This window comes from Anolis carolinensis, chromosome 2 (genome assembly GCF_035594765.1).
Source record: "Anolis carolinensis isolate JA03-04 chromosome 2, rAnoCar3.1.pri, whole genome shotgun sequence".
In the NCBI taxonomy this organism is placed as follows: Eukaryota; Metazoa; Chordata; class Lepidosauria; order Squamata; family Dactyloidae; genus Anolis; species Anolis carolinensis.
In genome coordinates, this window is record NC_085842.1 from 322,838,507 (window position 1) to 322,862,227 (window position 23,721).

At 42.9% G+C, this 23,721-nt stretch overlaps 1 protein-coding gene across 2 annotated transcripts in view; it reads right to left on the reverse strand.

The window, feature by feature from the left end:
- Positions 1 to 1,874: 1,874 nt before the first annotated feature.
- The window catches only part of dnai1 (dynein axonemal intermediate chain 1), a 230,483-nt gene continuing 208,636 nt past the window's right edge, over positions 1,875 to 23,721 (reverse strand). For both annotated transcript variants that reach the window (XM_062972641.1, XM_008120590.3), the window contains one exon: positions 1,875 to 2,203. In XM_062972641.1, the coding sequence (XP_062828711.1) occupies positions 2,099 to 2,203 (105 nt within the window). In that variant the 3' untranslated portion in view covers positions 1,875 to 2,098. The remainder of the gene's footprint in view (positions 2,204 to 23,721) is intronic.

Genomic DNA, 23,721 nt, shown 5'->3' on the forward strand with positions numbered 1-23,721 from the left:
TAGTGGGAGGCAGGGAGGAAAATGTCTCTCTGTGTGCATACAGATCTTCATGTCACCTGTCAATTCATGGCAACCCCATAACTTTCCCAGACAGTTCCTTCCTCTGAAACAAAGGCTGGCCTGCTTAGTGGCCAAGATCAGAGAGGATCTGGTGTCTTTCAGGAGGTAGAACCGATTCCAAATCTGCTCCTACTTCCATTTTGTCCAGACCTCCATGGAGTGTGTGGGTCTCTTGGGTCAAGAGGACATTGGAAGAAGAGACTGAGGTGCGGATGGAGACTCCAGCTCTTCCTGGTGCCACAGCCCCATGGGCATGCTCAAAGGGCCCCCAAACACAGGGTGTCCCAAAAGGTGCCACACATAGTAAACATTAACATAGTTTATATTTTATATATTTGCACAACCTACTGGAGCACACCTGAAACAAAGTTTGAAGTGACATCTTCCTTACCTTTGAGCCATCAATGCCAAAAGGTACATCTACACTTGCATAGGAACAGATATCTTGGAATGTGTTTGCCATGAGAAAGGAAGAAAAATTTGCTGGGGTTTTGAAGGTTTCCATGGCCGGAATCACTGGGTTGCTGTGAGTTTTCCAGGCTGTATGGCCCAAGTTTCGGCTGCATCTGTGGCTAATGGCATATTAGGTCTGTTGGAAGTGAGGCAAGTGGAGTGTATATACAGTAGAGTCTCACTTATCCAAGACTCGCTTATCCAAGGTTCTGAATTATCCAAGGCATTTTTGTAGTCAGTGTTTTCAATATATCATGATATTGTGGTGTTAAATTCGTAAATACAATAATTTCAACATAACATTAATGCATATTGAACTACTTTTTCTGTCAAATTTGTTGTATAACATGATGTTTTGGTGCTTAATTTGTAAAATCATAACCTAATTTGATGTTTAATAGGCTTTTCCTTAATCCCTCATTATCCAAGATATTCACTTATCCAAGGTTCTGCCACCCCGTTTAGCTTGGATAAGTGAGTCTCTACTGTATATATATATATGTGGAAAAATGTCCAGGGTAGAATGCAAAAAACATCAGAATCAAGACAGTAAATTATAAACACCACTCAGAAACGGGGACTCCAGACAGCAAACAGTCAAGTGCCAGTTAACACTCCCAAACAGAGGATGCCTCCAGGCAACAGAGGCCAGGCTACCTTATGCAGATACCCTCACTGATTGACTTTGCAGCTTCAGGGCTACTCAATGCTATTCTAGCTGGCTAATTGCAACATTCACACTTGCTTCACATAGACAAGGGTTCTTTCTCCCACCCTGGACACCATTCCAGATGGTATAGATAGATAGATAAACAGATAGATAGATAAACAGACACACACACACGCCACTTGCTTCACTGCCAACAAAATCTCTGAAGATGCCACTAGCCATGGATGCAGGCAAAACGTCAGGAGAGAATGCTGCTGGAACATGGCCATGCAGCCTGAAAAACTTAGCAACCAAAAGAATTTGGGTCTGTGTGTAGAAAGAGGTGGCCAATGTGTAGCCAATATCTTGTACTGAATATTTTGGGCACACCTCTAGATTCCTATAGTAACCTTTGTCTGGATCGGGATGGAAATCCTTTGATGTTCTGGCAACCAAGGTGCAGATGCAGGCGGAGTGAGCTTACTTAACCTTCCGTGTGAGGATGTCTATTTTTGTTTACGACCCGAGGGAACGTTTCAGGAGCGCGCAACCCAAGGGAACGTTTGGAAGAACGGAGGCTGTGGCTGCTGAGCAGCACATTTGCTGCTCCGTTTGCAAACCGTGGCCTCGTGCCTCCTTGCTTGGCTTGCACAAATGCACACACATGGCTGGGTGAGTTCCAACCCCCTTCATCCTGAACTTTGTCTCAGCACGGCTCTCAACTCTCTGCTTTTATTTTCTAGATGCAAATGCAAATGCAAAAAAATGATAATAACCATAAACGCCCAGAGGGCCTCTTTGTGTAGGAATGCAAAGGCTCCGTGTCCGGCGCAGCTGTCGGCTCCCCACAAAGGGAGGCTTGTTCCCGTCCGATGACCACATCACATGCTTTGCGGGAAGAACGAGACTTGGGAGGAAGGATGAGCAGCGCTGGCCTCACTTGGTGCCTTTGGCCACCGGCTCCCTCACCAGGTTGAGCAGCTTGTCCAGCTTGGCAATCTCCACTTCCGGGCCTTTCTGCACCTCCTGGCCCTTCTTCTCCTACAAAGGTAGGAAAGACAAGCGGTTAGAGGCAAGGCTCTTAAGATATGACTTAAGAGAAAGAGTCTCATCACATCTTCTCTGCTGCAGAATAAACGGGACACAATGGATTAGTCATACAGAGAAGGGATTCCCCGAAATGCAAAGGCAAGAGGCCACTATAACCAGAAATGTAATCTATCTGATTTGAACTGGATTATATGGCAGTGTAGACTCAAGGCCCTTCCACACAGCTACATTACCCATTTATAATCTTATCTTGAGCCCACACTGCCAGATAATTCACTTCAGTGTGCATTTTATACAGCTGTGTAGAAGGGGCCTCATATAATCCAGTTCTAAGCAGATAATAGAAGATTATAAATATATAGTGTAGTCTCACTTATCCAACATAAACAGGCCGGCAGAACGTTGGATAAGTGAATATGTTGGATGATGATGATGATAATAATAATAACAATAATAATAATAATAATAATAATAATAATAATAATGATGATGCCCTGGCAGAAGATGTAAAGCAAAGTGAAGAACCTGCTTTGATTGAAGTCAAAAATCAGAAACTCCTCAAAGCACAGCAGACAAAAAAACAGTACAAGAAAACCGCACTACAAACTAGAGCTGACAGCTGGCACAACAAAACACTGCATGGAAAGTTCCTTGACAAAATTGAAGGAAAAGCTGATAAGGAGAAGACCTGGCTCTGGCTCACGAATGAGACCCTGAAGAAGGAGACAGAAGGCCTGATCCTTGCAGCCCAGGAGCAAGACATCAGGACAAAGGCAATTAATAATAGTAATAATAATAATAATAATAATAATAATAATAATAATAATAATAATAGAAGACCTGGCTCTGGCTCACGAATGGGACCCTGAAGAAGGAGACAGAAGGCCTGATCCTTGCAGCTCAGGAGCAAGACACAATGCAATCAAGGCCAAGATCGAAAAATCAGCTGATGACCCAAAATGCAGACTGTGCAAGGAAACCGACGAAACCATGGATCATCTCCTCAGCTGCTGTAAGAAAATCGCACAGACAGACTACAAACAGACGCACAACTATGTGGCCCAAATGATTCATTGGAACTTATGTCTCAAGTACCACCTCCCTGCAGTAAAGAACTGGTGGGATCACAAACCTGCAAAGGTTGTGGAAAATGAACACGCAAAGATACTGTGGGACTTCCGAATCCAGACTGACAAAGTTCTGGAACACAACACACCAGACATCACAGTTGTAGAAAAGAACAAGGTTTGGATCATTGATGTTGCCATCCCAGGTGACAGTCGCATTGACGAAAAACAACAGGAAAAACTCAGCCGCTCTCAGGACCTCAAGATTGAACTTCAAAGACTCTGGCAGAAACCAGTGCAGGTGGTCCCGGTGGTGATGGGCACACTGGGTGCCGTGCCAAAAGATCTCAGCCGGCATTTGGAAACAACAGACGTTGACAAAATCACGATCTGCCAACTGCAAAAGGCCACCCTACTGGGATCTGCGCACATCATCCGAAAATACATCACACAGTCCTAGACACTTGGGAAGTGTTCGACTTGTGATTTTGTGATACGAAATCCAGCATATCTATCTTGTTTGCTGTGCCATACAACGTCGTTGTATCAATAATAATAATAATAATAATAATAATAATAATAATAATAATAATAGAAGCATAGAATCCAAGAGTTTGGAGAGACCCCTAAGGGCCATCCAGCCCAACCTTTTCTACTATGCAGCAGGACACAATCCAAGCATTCTTCACAACACATGGACAACTTATAAATACTATACAATACTACACAGGGACATAGACCCCCTCTACCCTCACCACTTTCACAGTACATAATACTAAACATAAAGACCACCATACAACAGACATTCAATACCACCACTACCTCAACAAGTTCTCACCAACACCACCAGACAACACCACAGCAACGCGTGGCCGGGCACTGCTAGTAATATATATAAAAGGGTAATGAAATTTCGGCCTAGGACAAAACACAACAAAACTACACATCCCAGAAACACTAAACTTGCCAGCACAACCCCTCACCCATGCCTCGACGTTCATACAACAAAAAGCTCCAGCTACTCCAGAAAACGGCCAGGCTTTGAGACTGCAAGGCTATTCACTGCTATTCCACCTGGCCAACAAAGGATTCCCATCAGCCACAGCAACGCGTGGCCGGGCAAAGCTAGTATAAACTATAAGACAGTACAGTAGAGTCTCACTTATCCAAGCTAAACAGGCCAGCAGAAGCTTGGATAAGCGAATATCTTGGATAATGAGGAGGGATGAAGGAAAAGCCTATTAAACATCAAATTAGGTTATGATTTTACAAATTAAGCACCAAAACATCATGTTATGCAACAAGTATGACAGAAAAAGTAGTTCAATACACAGTAATGTTATGTTGTAATTACTGTATTTACGAATTTAGCACCAAAATATCATGATATATTGAAAACATTGACTACAAAAATGGCTTGGATACTCCAGAACAGGGGTCCTCAAACTTTTTAAGTGGAGGGCCGATTCATGGTCCCTCAGATTGTTGAGGGGCCGAATTATCATTTGAAAAAAAAAATGAACAAATTCCTATGATCACTGCACATGTATTATTTGTAGTGCAAAAAACCCCCCAGCAACAATTACTTATTTATTTATGTATTACATTTATACCCCACCCTCTCTCACCACGAAGGGGACTCAGAACGGCTTACAAGTTGTATGTACATACAATATATTATATTATTAGCATAGCACAATATTAGCATTATATATTACTATATTGTACTATACCATTCATAGAATCATAGAATCATAGAATAGTAGAGTTGGAAGAGACCACATGGGCCATCCAGTCCAACCCCCTGCCAAGAAGCAGGAAATCGCATTCAAAGCACCCCCGACAGATGGCCATCCAGCCTCTGCTTAAAAGCCTCCAAGGAAGGAGCCTCCACCACGGCCCCGGGGAGAGAGTTCCACTGTCGAACAGCCCTTCTCACAGTGAGGAAGTTCTTCCTGATGTTCAGGTGGAATCTCCTTTCCTGTAGTTTGAAGCCATTGTTCCCTTGTGTCCTAGTCTGCAGGGCAGCAGAAAACAAGCTTGCTCCCTCCTCCCTATGACTTCCCTTCACATATTTGTACCTGGCTATCATGTCTCCTCTCAGCCTTCTCTTCTGCAGGCTAAACATGCCCAGCTCTTTAAGCCGCTCCTCATAGGGCTTGTTCTCCAGACCCTTAATCATTTTAGTCTTCCTCCTCTGGACGCTTTCCAGCTTGTCAACATCTCCCTTCAACTGTGGTGCCCAAAATTGGACGCAGTATTCCAGGTGTGGTCTGACCAAGGCAGAATAGAATAAGGGGGAGCAGGACTTCCCTGGATCTAGACGCTATTCCCCTATTGATGCAGGACAGAATCCCATTGGCTTTTTTAGCAGCTGCATCACATTCCTGGCTCATGTTTAACTTCTTCCCCACGAGGACTCCAAGGTCTTTTTCGCACACACTGCTGTCAAGCCAGGCATCGTCCCCCATTCTGTATCTTTGATTTCCATTTTTTCTGCCGAAGTGAAGTATCTTGCATTTGTCCCTGTTGAACTTCATTTTGTTAGTTTCGGCCCATCTCTCTAGTCTGTCAAGATCGTTTTGAATTCTGCTCCTGTCTTCTGGAGTGTTGGCTCTCCCTCCCAGTTTTGTGTCGTCTGCAAACTTGATGATCGTGCCTTCTAACCCTTCGTCTAAGTCGTTAATAAAGATGTTGAACAGAACCGGGCCCAGGACGGAGCCCTGCTTGTGGCACTCCACTTGTCACTTCTTTCCATGATGAAGACGACGCATTGGTGAGAATCACCCTTTGGGTTCGTTCGCTTAGCCAATTACAGATCCACCTAACCGTAGTTTTGTCTAGCCCACATTTTACTAGTTTGTTTGCCAGAAGGTCGTGGGGGACTTTGTCGAAGGCCTTACTGAAATCCAGGTACGCTACATCCACAGCATTCCCTGTATCGACCCAACTCGTAACTCTATCGAAAAAAGAGATCAGATTAGTCTGGCATGACTTGTTTTTGGTAAATCCGTGTTGACTATTAGCAATGACCGCATTTGTTTCTAAGTGTTCGCAGACCACTTCCTTAATGATCTTTTCCAGAATTTTGCCTGGTATTGATGTGAGGCTGACCGGACGGTAATTGTTTGGGTCGTTCTTTTTTCCCTTCTTGAAGATAGGGACCACATTCGCCCTCCTCCAATCTGATGGGACTTCTCCCGTTACTAATATTATTAGTAATATTACATTTAATATATAATATATAATTAATATTATTATATTATACAATATTATTATATTGTATTATTATTATTATTATTATTATTAGCCGCCCTGAGTCCCCTATTGGGTGAGAAGGGCGGGGTAGAAATACTGTAAAAAACAAATAAATAAATAAATAAATATTATATTGTATTACATTAAAATATTTATTATCAATATTATATGTATACACAATATTTATTTTTATTACAATATATTATATTATTACCATATCATTCATTTACAATATTTCATTTACAATATTGGTAAATGAAAAAACAATACAATATTTAAAAATAAAAATAATTTTAACCAACATAGTGTAAACTTATCAGGATTTCAGTGGGAAGTGTGGGCCTGCTTCTGGCCAATGAGATCATCAAGTAGGATTGTTGTTGTTGTTGTGCCTTCAAGTCATTTCAGACTTTGGGCAAGCCTAAGCCTAAAACTGAGGGTGGGGGCCAGGTCAATGGCCTTGGAGGGCCGCATCCGGCCCCCGGGCCTTAGTTTGGGGACCCCTGATCCAGAAGCTTGGATAAGCGAGGCTTGGATAAGTGAGACTCTACTGTATTTCCTATATATGCGATTGTCATAGAACATTCAATATACAGACAAGGATGATTGCGATTCAAACTATACTAAATGCTTCCAAAAACACGTCTCTAAACCAAAATATAATAAATGTGTTACAAACACACATACATTCGTGGAAAGCAGAACTCTTATATTAAGGGTTTGTGAGTCCAATGACAACTAGAGTTCATGTTTTAAATCCAATGTTTAAACAAACCTTGGATTTGTTTAAAACATTGGATTTTTAAAAAAGGATTCACTAACTTGAACATATAGATTTGGACTTACAATTAGTGATTTATAGTGTCCTCCATGTGCAACATGAACATGAAGCGTCCTCAACCAGCGTTGCCAAAATGCGGTGTTGCCAGCCATGCCCCCATTGTTAGGAACAAGTGGTTGAGGAAGCAAGTGGCAGAATTTAGTGGGGATGGAGTTGCCAAGCTCCTTCATCGCTATGGTAAGTGCCTAGATTTGAATGGAGACTATGTGAGATGTGGTATTTGGGTGTGGCTTTCAACTGCATATGGTAAATGTTTTCTCCTACACTTTGTTCATTTTTAATTCCAAAACGTAATGTACTTTCTGGATAACCCTCGTACATGGCTCTCATGTCTCCTCTCAACCCTCTCCTCTGCAGGCTAAACAGACCCAGTTCTTGAAGATGCTCCTCATAGGGATTCATGGTTTCCAGATCTTTGAACCTTTTACTTGCCCTCTTCCTCTGGACATTTGCAATCTCCCTTTTGATACAGGAAATGATGCCCAGAACTGGACACAGTGTGATTCCAGGTAAAGAGGTCTGACCAAAGCAGAAGAGAGGGGCACCATGACTTCCCTCCATCTGGACACTCGACTCCTATTTATTCAGGTCAAAATCCCATTGGCTTTTTGAGGTGCTGCATCACACTCTTGACTCATTGTCCACAAAGACTCCAAGATCTTTCTCACGTGGACTGTTGTTGACCCAGGCATCACCCATCCTGTATCTGTGCATTTCATTTTTTTCTGCCTAAGTGGAGTTTCTTCCATTTGTCCTTGATGCCAACCTTCCTGAGTGCAAAGGAGGTTGCCTGGGATCTTGCACTAGGGCCAGATGGTCCAGATCTGGGAAATGAGCTGTTTTATTTCTCAGTGCCTTTTTTTCAAGAATATAGTGATAGGCAGAGACTGAGCTGCCTGCAATTTAAGTCCCAGATCTGAGTGGAGAGGAACCTTAGGGGAGGATGGAGTGGGACCAGCGTTTTGTGCCGAGGCACCATCTTTGTCACTTGGGAAATGAAGAATGCAACAAACAAGACTGTGTTCTGCCACCATCGACCCCATTGTTTAACTCATTTCCTGGCAGTCAGCCTTTTTTTTTTGTCTTGCCCTTGCTTTTGTCATTTTATGCAGCATAAAAAAGCACCCTTATCTGGACTGCATCAAAAGGAAAGCGGTGTCTAGATGGAGGGAAGTCACAGTCCCACTCTCTTCTGCTTTGGCCAGATATTCATAATCCTGTGTCCCGTTCTGAGCAACGCAGTGCTGGATGGATAATGAGAAATGGAACCTATCTAACGAAGGACAATCAAAGCGGTCAACGGTCTGGATATTATGAATCTCTCCGAGGAGTGGCTTAAAGAGCAGATGATTTTGAGCATGGAGAAGAGAAGGCTGAGAGCGGCCATGAAATCCATTTGACTTATTAAGGAAGGGATATGGACATAATCCATCCTCCAGAGACCAGGACACAATGGAGCCATGCATTCAAATGGCAGGAAAAGGGATTCAACAACACATATCCTGTTATGTGTTGTTGAAGGCTTTCATGGTCAGAATCACTGGGTTCAACAGAAAGGAGGAAACCATGAAAATGAACAAAATCTGTCTACCAGTATTAAAAAAATACAGTAGATGGGAAGCAACACTCTGAGGGCAGAGGAGCCCCAAGGACGGCTAATGACTCTGAACAAAGGATGCCCCCCAGGCAAGAGACAAACCTTTCCAATGCTAATTAGGGTGATTAACTGAAACATTAGCGCTGGCTTCCAACTGACAAAGAACTCTTGTCACACCCTGGACTCTCCACAGATATATATTTACCTTCCTTGCCTAGTTTATCCATGCCTCACAACCTCTGAGGATGCCTGCCATAGATGTGGGTGAAACATCAGGAGAGAATACTTCTAGAACATGGCCATACAGCCTGAAAGACATACAACAACCCTGTGATCCCGGCCATGAAAGCCTTCGGTAAGACAAATCACTGAGTTGCTATATATCTATATGGCTATGTTCCAGCAGCATTCTCTCCTAACATTTCACCTGCATCTGTGGCTAATGGCATCTTCAGAGGTTCTGTTGGCAGTGAAGCAAGTAGTGTGTATATATATCCATGGATTGCCAGTATTACAAAACACCAGAATCAAGACACTAAGCAATGAACACCACTTAGAAACAGGAGAACTACAGACAACAAACAATCGAGGACCAGTGAAGACCTCCCAAACAGAGGATGCTTCCAGGCAACAGAGGCCAGGCCACCTCTATACAAATACCCTCACTCATTGACTCTGCAGCTTCATGACTACTTATGCTATTCAAACTTGCTAATTGCAACATTCATACTTGCTTCAAACAGACATGGGTTTTTTCTCCCACCCTGGACATCATTCCAGAGAGGGTGCCTCCAGGCAACAGAGGCCAGGCCACCTCTATGCAGATACCCTTACTGTCTGACTTTGCAAACTTCATGGTTACTCAAGTGCTAATTCAAGCTTGCTAATTGTAACATTGCACACTTGCTTCAAACAGACAAGGGTTTCCCTCCCACCCTGGACATCATTCCAGAGAGGGTGTCTCCAGGCAACAGAGGCCAGGCCACCTCTATGCAAATACCCTCACTGATTGACTTTGCAGCTTCATGACTACTTATGCTATTCAAGCTTGCTAATTGCAACATTCACACTTGCTTCACACAGACAAGGGGTTTCTTTTTCCCACCCTGGACATTTTTCCACAGATATATATACATTCCTCTTGCTTGAATCACACCAGATCCTTTGAAAATGCCATTAGGCACAGATGCAGATGAAACACCAGGAGAGAATGCTACTGGAATATGGCTAGACAGGCTGGGAAACTCACATCAAGCCAACATCCTAATAGTTTGAGCTGCTGAGCAGTAGAACCTGCTGCTTCCTGGGAGTCCAATTGGGTCTTTTTCCTTCTCTGGAGGTTGTTAGACTGAGAACGAGATGGCCATCTGCTGGGAGGGTTTGGATGGGGTATCCCTGAATGACTGGATATTTTGCAGACTCCTCTACAACTCTAGGATTCTATGTTTCCATGCCAGCAGAGGATGTTCTGAGCTGCACTTCCAGGCTTCCCAAGGTGACCCCATATCACTGCAATAGGAACCGGTTTATGATTGCAGCAGAAGAACAGCATTGCAGGCCTTTCTCTCGATTGCTTCAATCACGGCACTTCCCTGGAACCGGAGCTGCCATCCCTTGCAACTTATCTGCTTAACCCATTCATATATACAATTTGCCGTGTCTCAGATGAGACCTGAAAGAGGCGCCCAAAAGGCAGGAAAAATAATGATCCAAATGCCAAGCAATACATCACGGTCAGTTAAAATGCTAAACAATCACTAGTTAATGCAGTGAGAAGCAAGGGCTTGACAGTGCTCTTCTTTTTTTTCTACTTCAAAACTTTTATTAAAGTATCTATCTATCTATCTATCTATCTATCTATCTATCTATCTATCTATCTATCTAAGGGTAATGAAATTTCGGCCTAGGACAAAACAACAAAACTACACATCCCAGAAACACTAAACTTGGCAGCACAACCCCTCATCCATGCCTCTACATTCATACAACAAAAAGAAAAGAAAAATAAAGTCCTAATTAGAGGGAGAGGAATAATTGTTTTTATCCAATTGCTGCCAGTTAGAAGGCTAAGCTCCGTCCACTTGGTCTCCTAGCAACCCACTCAACCCAGGGGACAGGCAGAGTTAGGCTGGACTTAGGCCTCTTCCACACTACCTATAAAATACAGATTAGCAGATTTTAACTGGATTATATGGCAGTGTAGACTCAAGGCCCTTCCACGCAGCTATATAACCCATTTATAATCTTATATTATCTGCTTTGAACTGGATTATCTTGACTCCACACTGCCATATAATCCACTTCAGTGTGCATTTTATCCAGCTGTGTAGAAGGGGCCTCATACTTCGCCACAGTAACACATGGCCGGGCACAGCTAGTAATATATACAATGGAAGAATGAGAACATACATTGTATAGAAAAATGAAGAAAAAAAATAGAAATACAGTAGAGTCTAACTTATCCAAGCTAAATGGGCTGGCAGAACCTTGGATAAGTGAATATCTTGGATAATAAGGAGGGATTAAGGAAAAGCCTATTAAACATCAAATTAGGTTATGGTTTTACAAATTAACCACCAAAACATCATGTTATACAACAAATTTGACAGAAAAAGTAGTTCAATACGCAATCATGTTATGTTGTAATTACTGAATTTATAAATTTAGCACCAAAATATCATGATGTATTGAAAACATTGACTACAAAAATGCCTTGGATAATCCAGAACCTTGGAGATGCTTGAAATTTTATATAATGTGATTTTATTTTGTAATGGTATCTTTTTTATATGAATTGTTGTTTTGTAGATTGTTTTATATGAATTGTTGTTTTTACACTGTTTTTAGGCATTGAATTTTTGCCTATTTATTGTAAGCTGCTTTGAGTCCCCTCGGGGAGAAAGGCGGGGTGAAAGTGATGTAAATAAAATAAGCAAGTCTTGGATAAGTGAGACTCTACTGTAGTAACAGAAACTTCAACCCTAACCCTTAATATAAGAAAAAGAAAAACTATTTAAAAAAAGAAAAAAGAGAGAAAAAAATGTTTTGTATCTCTTTTTTATGTTATTATAAAATTATTTCTTTCTTTCTTTAAGTAATCCAAAAGGGGTTGCCAATCTGTACTCATCTTCGGCAATCCTTGTTGTTTTGTTATTAGATATGTTAGTTTATCCACATTTCTTATCTCCATTACTTTAACCAGCCAGGGGTCCACGTCTGGTCTTTCAAGAAACAAGAGGGATCCTTCTTCCACGTGTGGTGGACTTGTGAAAAGACGAAAAAATTTTGGAAAGAGATACAGGAAATAATTCAAAAAAATTTAAAAATAAAATTTCAGATGAACCCGGAGCACCTCCTCCTGGGAATAACCGAAATGAAGCTAGAAGCTAACGACGAATTATTGATAGACTACCTAGCGACGGAGGCGAGGATGATCTATGTGAAAAGCTGGAGACAAGACAGTAGGCTTGATCGATCCACGAAAAATTTGATTCTAAACTCGTTTCAAAACTAGAGGGGGGCAGCTTTTCGTTTCTGATGGTATTTCCGAATTTGGCCCCCCAAAAAATTCGAAATTAACGAAAATTCGTTATTTTCTAAATTAATTCGTTAATGGCGGACGCGCATGCGCAATTCCCAAAAACAGCACAGAGGGAGAGGACTTTACAGGACTCTCCCACCCTCATTTTTTGAGTGATCTTCTTCCAACTTGGTACAGTGGTAGAAAACATTTAACACTGATAGCTCACCAAAATTTGGAACGTTTCCCTTATCCTCTGATTTTTGGCGAATTTTCATAGCTTTTATAATAAACCATTTTTTAATAATTGCAGAAATCTGTTCCTGGTTTGAAAGTCTTATTTCCTGTTAAATTGGGTTGTCTTTACTGTGAAAGTCATTGTTCTACTTCAGAAACTTTGTTTTTGTGGCTGAAACTTTGTTAAATTGGTGTGTGTGTGATATATACTGTGTATATAGTCCCTGCATAATGTGTGTGTGTGTGTGTGTGTGTGTATATATAGGTAAAGGTAAAGGTATCCCTTGACGTTAAGTTCAGTCATGTCTGACTCTGGGGGTTGGTGCTCATCTCCATTTCTAAGCCCAAGAGCCAGTGTTGTCCATAGACACCTCCAAGGTCATGTGGCCGGCATGACTACATGGAGTGCCATTACCTTCCCGCCAGAGCGGTACCTATTGATCTACTCACATTGGCATGTTTTCAAGCTGCTAGGTTGGCAGAAGCTGGAGCTAACAGCGGGCACTCACTCTGCTCCCGGGATTTGAACCTGGGACCTTTCGGTCTGCAAGTTCAGCAGCTCAGTGCTTTAACACACTTCGCCATCGGGGCTCATGTATATATAATATACATACACATACACACAATGTGGAGAATATGTGGAAAGGTAGATAGATAGATAAGTTGGGAGCCACAGCGAAGGCACCTTCCTGGGAGCAAGGTCTAATAATAATAATAATAATAATAATAATAATAATAATAATAATAAAAAATCCCTTACAATATCCAAGATGGCTCACTGCTACAGAATCTTGGGAGGTTTAGTTTGATATGGTACCATTATTGGCAGAGAAAGCTAAGCTGTAGGCGTTGAAATCCAATCATTTATCCTCCCTATAGAATCAATTTTATATGCATTTTTAGCTACAGAAAAGCTAAAATCAGGACAGTAAAAGAACAACACCCAGAAAATGGGAATTCCAGACAGGAAACAATCAGGGCCAGCTAATACCTCCCAACAAAGGATTCCCCCAGGTAGGAAGCAGCCAGGCTTTGAAGCTGCAAGGCTATTCAATGCTAATCAAGGTGACCAATTGCAACATTCACACTTGCCTCCCACAGACAAGAGTTCTTTCTCCCACCCTGGACCTTCCACAGATATATAAACCCCACTTGCCTAGCTTCGCACAGACGTCAAAACCTCTGAGTATCAGGCCTGAGCAGAGGCGAGGCGGCGGCGGCCATTTCCCCCCTCCGTCTTCCTCCTCCTCCTCCTCGGCCTCCTTCCCCCTCGCCCCCTCCCATTGGCTGAGCCCGTGACGTCCCTTTTGCTGAGGGGCAAAAGGAAAGGGCCTGAATGGTGGGAGTTTGGGTGATTTGCAAAAGCTTTTTTTTCCTAACGAAAAAAACGACGACATAACGAAAAACGGCCTCTCGCGATTCGAAACCGCGATATCCAGACGTGTGGACAACCAATGCTTCAAAATTGCTTCAAAACAAACGAAAATAACGAATTAATAACGGTTAACGGGGAAAACGAATTATTTGAGCAAGCCTACAAGACAGTACTCTTCTGAATCAGAAGCCAAAGTGGGCCATTCACTGCTTTGCAGTCCAAGTGTTTGACTGCAATTCCAGAGACCTGGGTTCGAATCCCCACTCGGCCACGGAAACCCATTGGGTGACCCTGCGCACGTCACACTCTCTCAGCCCCGAGAACCCTGTCAACTCGCCGTTGAAATAATGGTAATAACAAGAAATTATTGATAGGACTCACAGTTTGTCTGGTTATGCTAGTTTGTGATGACAACTACTGTACAGTATATAATAAATGTTCTTTTTTTTTTTTGCTCAACAATAAATGTGAATTCTTCTTCATGGAAAAATAAGACATCCCCTGAAAATAAGACCTAGTGCATCTTTGGGAGCAAAAATTAATATAAGACACTGTCTTATTTTCGGGGAAACACGGTAGTGGGTTCCTATGGATCAGCTGTTGCAGAGAATTACTCCCGACAGTGTGTAATCCTCATTTGTTCCATGCGTCAGATAGAATCCATCCTGGCCGATTGGACCTGATTATATGGGGAGGAGCGGCTGATTAACCACGCTCTCGGCAGCCCATGCCAAGCAGGCCAAACAACACGGCCTCGGATGGGAATCGTTGCATGCAGAAGCCCAGAGTTGGAAGGGGCTCCCAGAGGCCATCCAGTGCAACCCTCTTCTTTCTGCCAGGCAGGAAGGCATCCTGTCATGGATTAGCCTACCCTGTAGGGTTGGCGCGTAGGGGAAGCTATTTTATATAAGCCTTGATTCCATACGCATGGCTGAAGCCAGACGGGAGGGGTGATCCAGCAGCCAATTCAGAGGGGATAATCTGATTGGTGGATGTAAATGAAGTGTTTGCTTCATTAGGCGGAGCCAAAGTGACAGTTGCAGCTTGGAGCCAAAGTGACAGTTGAGGAAGTGGGAGTTTTGAAAGTTAGAGTTCTAGGGTGGCTGGAGTTTGGAGGTTGGAGAAAGGAGAGTGGACATATTTTTGGGAGCTGTAATTTTGAGTTGAGGACATAGTTTTAACAACTACCCTGTTTCCCCTAAAATAAGACATCCCCAGAAAATAAGACCTAGTAGAGGTTTTGCTGAATTACTAAATATAAGGCCTCCCCCGAAAGTAAGACCTAGCAAAGTTTTCGTTTGGATGCACGCCTGCCGAACAGAACACCAGAGCATGCAGGATCAGTAAATGTACGTACTATTAATTGTTGTACATGGAAATAATGGAAGTAACAAGAAATTATTGATAGGACTCACAGTTTGTCTGGTTATGCTAGTTTGTGATGACAACTACTGTACAGTATATAATAAATTTTCTTTTTTTTTTGCTCAACAATAAATGTGAATTCTTCTTCATGGAAAAATAAGACATCCCCTGAAAATATGACCTAGCACATCTTTGGGAGCAAAAATTAATATAAGACACTGTCTTATTTTCGGGGGAACACGGTATCTTGAGATAAAGAGAACTAGTTGATGATTCTCTAGACAGAGAAAGAGATTTAAGAAAATCTGAAGAGTCCTGTTTGTTGAATTATTTAACATAGCTCCATCTGTGGCAACCAGCCTGCAATGGTTCGTTCCAACAAGCTGATGATCATGTGCAAGGGGCATGTTTATTGCAAAGAGACCTATTTTCTTGACATTTGGATAAATGTGCACTTTCCCCACTTAAGTTTGAAGACGGGTTCTCTGGGAAGGAGGCCCAAAGGCTTAGCTGTACTTCAAAAAGGAATGCAGAAGAAAAAAATACAAATTAAAATGAGGCAAAGAGTTTGCTGGGAAGCTGGGAAGCCTTGGAAGGTTTGCAGAAGTGCTTCCGTCTCTATAGTGCGTCTGTGTGTTTATGTGTGTTATTTGCATTCTTCCTGACCAAGAGACCCCGCTGTTTCCAGAGCCTTTCCCTGCAAGTCCATTCAGTTCAGCCACAGACTGCGAAAGAAACCAGGTGAAGGAAGCAAAGGTAACATGAGGCTGAGCAAACAACGCATGAATTGCAAATGAGATGCCTGTGAACTGACAGTGCGCTCCGTACTGCAGAAAGGCCTAGAGGCAGGTGGACCTTCCTGGGTTGAATTCTGGCTCTCATTGATAGAGTGCGTGAGCCTCACTGGTGCTTTCTTGCAGACTAAAACTGCTTGAACTATCCTTCCACAACTGATGGATGGAACTGCAATTCCCATCATCCAGCAGACCTAGAAAGAGTACAGTTGTTTCACTTCCACAGGGAACCACAAAGGCTATCCAGTCCCAACCCATTCTAACATTGAGAAATACCAAATTGAAGCACTCCCTGCCACAGTGCCATATTTCAGAGATTGCCAAATACCTTTCCTTTTACAGTAGTCTCACTTATCCAACATTCACTTATTCAATGTTCTGGATTATCCAACACAGTTTGCCTCCCACCCCGATCCACAGCTGTTCCTCTGCCAGGATTGAACAGGCTTGGGCTGTGGTGCAGGCTGGAAAGCAGCTGCAATGAATCACTGCAATGAATCACTCTAACCAGGAGGTCATGAGTTCGAGGCCCACTCGGAGCCTATGTTTGTCTTGTCTTTGTTCTATGTTAAAAGGCATTGAATGTTTGCCTTATATGTGTAATGTGATCCGCCCTGAGTCCCCTTCGGGGTGAGAAGGGCGGAATATAAATGCTGTAAATAAATAAATAAATTTATGAATTTAATTTCCAACAATGTTGCCACTGTAAGTTCATTTTATGTAAGTTCATTTTATGTAAATTCACATCATATACATCATAGGCATCAAAATTATTATTATTATTATTCATGTTGTGCTCCACCTTAAGATGAAAGGAGAGGCAGGTAATACATATATTATTAGTATTATTAATGTGCCCCACCTCAATCCTAAAGTAGAGGTAGCTAATACATCATCATCATCATTATCGTTGTTGTTATTATTATTATTATTATTATTATTATTATTATTATTATTATTATTATTCATGTTCTGGCCCATCTCAAGCTGAAAGTAGAGGCAGGGAGTAGATATTATTTATTTATTTATTTGCTTCTAAGTCATTATCCTATATTTCAAATTAGGTTTTTTGCTGTTATTGCATTGCTATTGTATTGTATTATTTGATTTGAATGTGTTTTATTTGGTGAATATGCTGTTTTTTCATATATTTTATTCTGTTTTTATTTGTTTCAGGCTTGGTGCTGTGTTAGCCGTCCCGAGTCCCTGCGGGGAGATGGAGGCGGGATAGAAAATATATATATATATATATATATATATATATATATATATAAATTCTAGCTTTATTTGTAGTCAATTTGTTAGTATTTTTTATTTCGTGTCAAAAGCATTGTACATTTCAAATAATGGAAATAAAAATAAAATTTTAAAAAAGGAAAAGAAATCACAAGCAACTAAATAGTTTTGGACCAGAAGCGGGCAACAGCAACCGCATTGTCTGTAGCTTTAATCAACTCCTCCTCCGTACATGAGGCAGGGCATTGTGGGCAAGCATACATATGCAGAGTTGTTTGTTCAGCTCCACAGTCACACAAGGTGGAGGATTCCTCCAGGTAGTGCCACCTTGCCAAGTTGTCTTTTGATCTGCCCACTCCACTTCTGAGTCTGTTCAGGGACTTCCAAGTTGCCCATTCCTGGTTTGCCCCGGGAGGAAGGAAGACCCTCTTGGGGGGCCATCCAGTTAGAATTGCCAGGTTTAGCTGCCCAGAGAGACACCCTTGCTGTTGCTGGAGGAACATCAAGAGGAGGGAGTGGTGGTTCTCATGAAGCCCTTCCTTGATTTGCGTCTGGTGGGAGGAGGCTGATAGTCATGCAGTGGGTGGCTTTCACAGTGTTCGACCTTATTTCTCTCACCGTTAGCAGCAACTTCCCGTCGCATGTCAGGAGGGGCAATGCCAGCTAACTTGTAGAGTTTATCAACAGGTGTAGGTTTAAGGCATCCCGTGATGCTTCTGCATGTTTCATTCAGTGCTATGTCCACCTGCTTTGCATGGGCAGACTTGTGCCAAACAGGACAGGCAGACTCTGCAGTTGAGAAAGACAAGGCCAGGGCTGATGTTCTTACTACTTGTGGGTCTGCTCCCCATGCGCTGCCAGTCAGTTTCCGCAGGATGTTATTGCGTGCAGCTACTTTGTGCTTGGTGTTCGTGGAGTGTTTCCTATATGTTAGTGTTCGGTCTAAGGTGACACCAAGGTATTTAGGATGGAAACAGTGTTCGAGCTCTTGGCCTTCCCAAGTAACTTTCAGTTTCCTGTTGGCTTCGCGGTTATGTAGGTGGAAAGCACACACTTGTGTCTTGGAAGGGTTGGGCTTCAGGTGGTTCTCTTTGTAGTAGCTGGAGAGATCTTTCAAGGCATTGGTGAGTTGCTTTTCAACTGTTTCAAAATCTTTTGCTTGTGTTGTAAGGCCAAGGTCATCAGCATATATAAAGCTCTTTGTGAGTGGTGGTAGTGGCTGATCGTTTGTGAAGATGTTAAATAAGGTCGGTGCAAGAACGCTGCCTTGGGGTAAACCATTCTTTTGCCTCCTCCATCTGCTTTTCTGGCCCTGAAACTCCACATAGAAGCTGCGGTTTTCTAAGAGGGTCTGGACAGTTTTTGTAAAGTCAAAGTCCTGGGTGATACGGTAGACTTTATGCAGCATTGTTCTATGTTGCACCGTGTCATAGGCTGCCGTAAGGTCCACAAAGACTGTTCCCGTAATGCAGCCTTTCTCATAGCCTTCCTCGATATGCTCAGTCAGATGAAGAATTTGACCTGTACAGTTTTTCCCTGGTCTGAAACCTGCTTGTTGTGCAATAAGCTTGGGTTCGATAACAGGTCCTAGTCGATTTAATAGCATCCTCTCATAGACTTTATATAGATGACATAAGAGGGAGATTGGTCAATAGTTCCTGGCATTGGAGGCATCTTTACCAGGTTTTAAGATGGCAATGATCTTAGTTTTCCTCCATGCTCTGGGAATCTGTGTGCCAGGCATTGATTGCAGAATTTCAAAAGCCAGTTTTCAGCTTTGGGGCCCAAGTGTTTGATTTGCTCCATCATCAGGTCATCTAGGCCAGGTGCTTTACCAGTCTTACATCGCTTGATGGCTTCTCTGAGTTCTTTCAGGTTTAGAGGAGAAGACAACTGGTGGGTTTCAAGTTCTGGCACCCTGTTGATTTTCATCTTTATTCTGCTGCAGTTGGTTTTCCCATTCTGAATTAGCTGGTGAGCTATCTGATCTGGTGTCACGTTCGCGTGTCCAGGGTTGACCAGAGGGTCACTATCCAGGCGTCTCAGCAGTTGCCAGGCTTTTCGGCTACTCTTGGACATGTCCAGGTTCTCAAGCAGCTCTATCCAACAGTCTTTCTTAGCATTAGCTAAGGCTGTAGATAGTTTTTGGCCTGCTGCTATAGTCCCATCACTGTATGGGTTCTCTTGAAATAATCTGAGATATTCTTGTAGCTGATTTAGTGATTCTTCGTTTAGGCCTGGTAGGTAGCTTGTGCGACAGCCTCTAGGGATTGAGAGCCTTGAGGATCTTTTCACAGCTTCTACCAACAGGTCATAATTTTCTATAGAAGGTTCTATATCAGAAATAGCAGCTTCCAATGTCTCTGTAAACTTTGTCCAGTTAGCTTTATTGAAGTTATATCTTCTGCGGAATGGGACACTTTTCGGTCTTACAGCTGCATATGCTACGCAGCATATTGGTCTGTGTTGTGTGTTAGGTATTGGGTTTAATACCCTTTTGGTGCATTGGTGGCTGATGCTTTCCTTTACAAAAATCAGATCAGGGTTATAACCACGCTTCCATCGGCCGCTATTAAATGATGGTGGTAATTTACTGCCATGAAGGAGGCTCATTCTACTGTTGTCGGCCCACGTTAGAACTGCTTCGCCATTTCTACTAATTTGTTAGTAGCCAATGTTTTTTAGTCAATGTTTTCAATATATTGCGATGTTTTGGTGCTAAATTCATAAATACAGTAATTACTACCATAATGTTACCATGTGTTGAACTGCTTTTTCTGTCGATGTGTTGTAAAACATGATGTTTTTGGTGCTTAATTTGTAAAATCATAACATAATTTGACGTTTAATGGCTTTTTCTTAATCCCTCCTTATTATCCAACATTTTTGCTTATCCAACGTTCTGCTGGCCGGTAGGCTGTTAGGAATGGTGGGAGTTGAAGTCCAAAACACCTGGAGGGCCTAAGTTGGCCCATGCCTGTCCCAGAACTACAAAAGCTCATGCCACAACTTCTTCCTCTCTTGCAAAAGAATGTTGTTTTGCCATTTTGCTGAGTTTCCAGAGGAATGCACCAGTGTCTCTGGAAACAATATCCTGCTTCATTAAAACCATGTGAGGCTGGTCTGTGGTGCCAGCTGGCCTCAATGGAGGGGATTGTGCCACAGCAGAGAGAAAGGCAGGCATGTGGGTGGCGAGAGAGAGAGCAAGCATGAATGGGGTGCGCGCATGAAGGTGGTTGGCAAGACCACAAGCCCTGGCCTTGCTTTTGCCCCAAATTCATAGTCGGCAGAAGACTGAGGCATGAGTGCTGAACAAGCCTGAGGAGAGGCTTAAAGAGCTGGGCATGTTTAGCCTGCAGAAGAGAAGGCTGAGAGGAGACATGATAGCCATGTACAAATATGTGAGGGGAAGTCATAGGGAGGAGGGAGCAAGCTTATTTTCTGCTGCCCTGCAGACTAGGGCACGGAACAATGGCTTCAAACTACAGGAAAGGAGATTCCACCTGAACATCAGGAAGAACTTCCTCACTGTGAGGGCTGTTCGGCAGTGGAACTCTCTCCCCCGGGCCGTGGTGGAGGCTCCTTCTTTGGAGGCTTTTAAGCAGAGGCTGGATGGCCATCTGTCGGGGGTGCTTTGAATGCGATTTCCTGCTTCTTAGCGGGGGGTTGGACTAGATGGCCCTTGAGGTCTCTTCCAACTCTACTATTCTATGATTCTATGATTCTATGATTCTATGATTCTAAGTGAGGAGAATGAGGTTTTTATACAAGGGTTGAATGAAAAGTAATGCCTCCACCTTCGTACATCCTTAGCAGATGGCAGTCCTGGTCTGTGGCAGGTCCTGGCTTGTTCCGTAGACTCTCCTCTACAGCTCCATTTGGCGGGAAGCCTTAGCATTGAACGGTTGTGTTGTTAAAGTGCGAAGTATGGAACCCTGCACAGACGGTTAATTAATGCGACTTAAGCAACGTGCAGTCATTGAAGGTGTCACCCCAAAGGAGATACATCAGAGAATGCAAGCTGTTTATGGTGATTGTGTTGATGTGAGTCCTGTGCATCGTTGGGCGAGTGAGTTTAAAGATGTTGAGGTGGGAACATCTGACTTGCATGACAAACAAAGAGTCGGATGTCCTGAGACAGCAACCACCGAGTTTCACAAGCAAAAGGTTGACAGATTGATTCAGGATGATCGTCGTATCACCCAGAGAGAAATTTCAAGCATCATCGGCATTTCACAAGAACGTGTGGGTCACACGATTGCTTTGCTTGGCTATCGGAAGATCTGTGAATGATGGGTCCTGTGAGATGTTGGTTGCGGAAACAGAGTGTCGACTTCTTCCAGGAAGGCTTCAGATAACTTGTTCATCCTTGGCAAAAATGTATCCAATTGTCTGGTGGTTGTGTGGAAAAGTGAATAGTGGTAATTAAAGAGCACATTTTCTGTGTTTGGTTTATTAAAATATTCCCATCCAAACTCACGTAACGAAGGTGGAGGCATTACTTTTCATTCAACCCTCATAAGTGTGAATTTTAATACAAATGAAGTTTAAGAAGTTGTAAAAAGGAACGACTGGGACAAGAGGGAGGGAGCAGAATGAACAGGACGGCAAAGTATTAGCCTATTGACAAGACCAGCACAGCAGGAGCCTTGGAAGGCAGTTGAAGGATGACGCGAGGCCAAAGGATTTTTCTAGAGGACTTTATGACCTGAAGGGAAAAGGAGATGCAGAGTGGGAGAAAAGAGGAAAAGAGAGAAGCCTAGAAAGGTTGTACATGGGAAAAGGTTGCACGCGCATGTTTTTCTCGCTTTGGACTATAAAGGTACCGAACTGCGACTCTGATTTTGTGGCACATTCCTTTGCTTTTATTGGCCACCCTTCGTTTATTCTGATCAGAAATAAAACTGCAATTGGATCTCCTCTGTTTTGGAGGGGAAAGATACTGGGGACTGGATTGTTGTGAGTTTTCCGGGCTGTCTGGCCAAGTTCCAGAAGTACGTTTCACCCACATCTATGGCAGGCATCCTCAGAGGTTGTGAAGTATATGGAGAAACTAAGCAAGGAAGGTTTATATATCTGTGGAAGGTCCAGAGTGGGGGGAAAAACTCTTGTCCATTGGAGGCCAGTGTGAATGTTGTAATTAATCACCTCATTTAGCATTAAATGGCCTTCCAAGCTTCACATCCTGGCCTCCAGCTGTGGACAAGTCTACATAGGGACCACCAAACGCAGCAATGCCCAAACACGAGTCAAAGAGCATGAAAGGCACTGCAGACTAATTCAACCAGAGAAATCAGCCATATTAGAGCACTTGAGGAACCAACCTGGACACAGGATATTATTTGAGAACACAGAAATGCTCGATCACTCCAACAACTATCATGTCAGACGACACAGAGAAGCCATTGAAATCCACAAGCACGTGGGGAATTTCAACAGAAAGGAGGAAACCACGAAGATGAACAAAATCTGGCTCCCAGTATTGAAAAACTCCAAAATCAGAACAGTAAATAAGGAGCAACACTCTGAAAACAGAAGAATTCCAGACAGGAATCAATCAGGGGCAGCTAATGACTCTGAACAAAGGATTCCTCCAGGCCAGGAGGTGAAGCTGGCAAGGCCATTTAATGCTAATCAAGGTAATTAATTACAATATTCACAATGGTCTCCAACAGACAAGAGTTCTTTCTCCCACCCTGGACCTTCCACAGATATATATACTTTCCTTGCTTAGTTCCTCCATATACAGTATCTCACAACCTCGGAGGATGCCTGCCATAGATGTGGGCAAAACGTCAGGAGAGAATACTTCTGGAACATGGCCAGACAGCCCGGAAAACACATAACAACCCTGTGATTCTGGCCATGAAAGCCTTCGACAACATACTGGGGATTCCACGAGGCCCAACACAAGCCTTCACAGAATCACAGGAGTCGGAAGAGACAACCAAAGGCCATCTAGTCCAACCCTCTTCAGCCAGAAAGCAATAATGAATCTGCGTCCAGTTCTGAGCAAAACAACTCCAGAAAGTGGTTAGACCGGATGGCACTTGGAGGTCCCTTCCAATCCTATGACTCTAAGAATAGCAAGCTCAACTTAATGCGCCAATACAATTCTGGCCAAAGACTTGCCGAACTAAGGCTATCCAGTGAGGACTAAACTAAGGACATCCAGCCTTGACTGACAGCCTGCCAAAGACATTTGATTGCTCTCTGCTG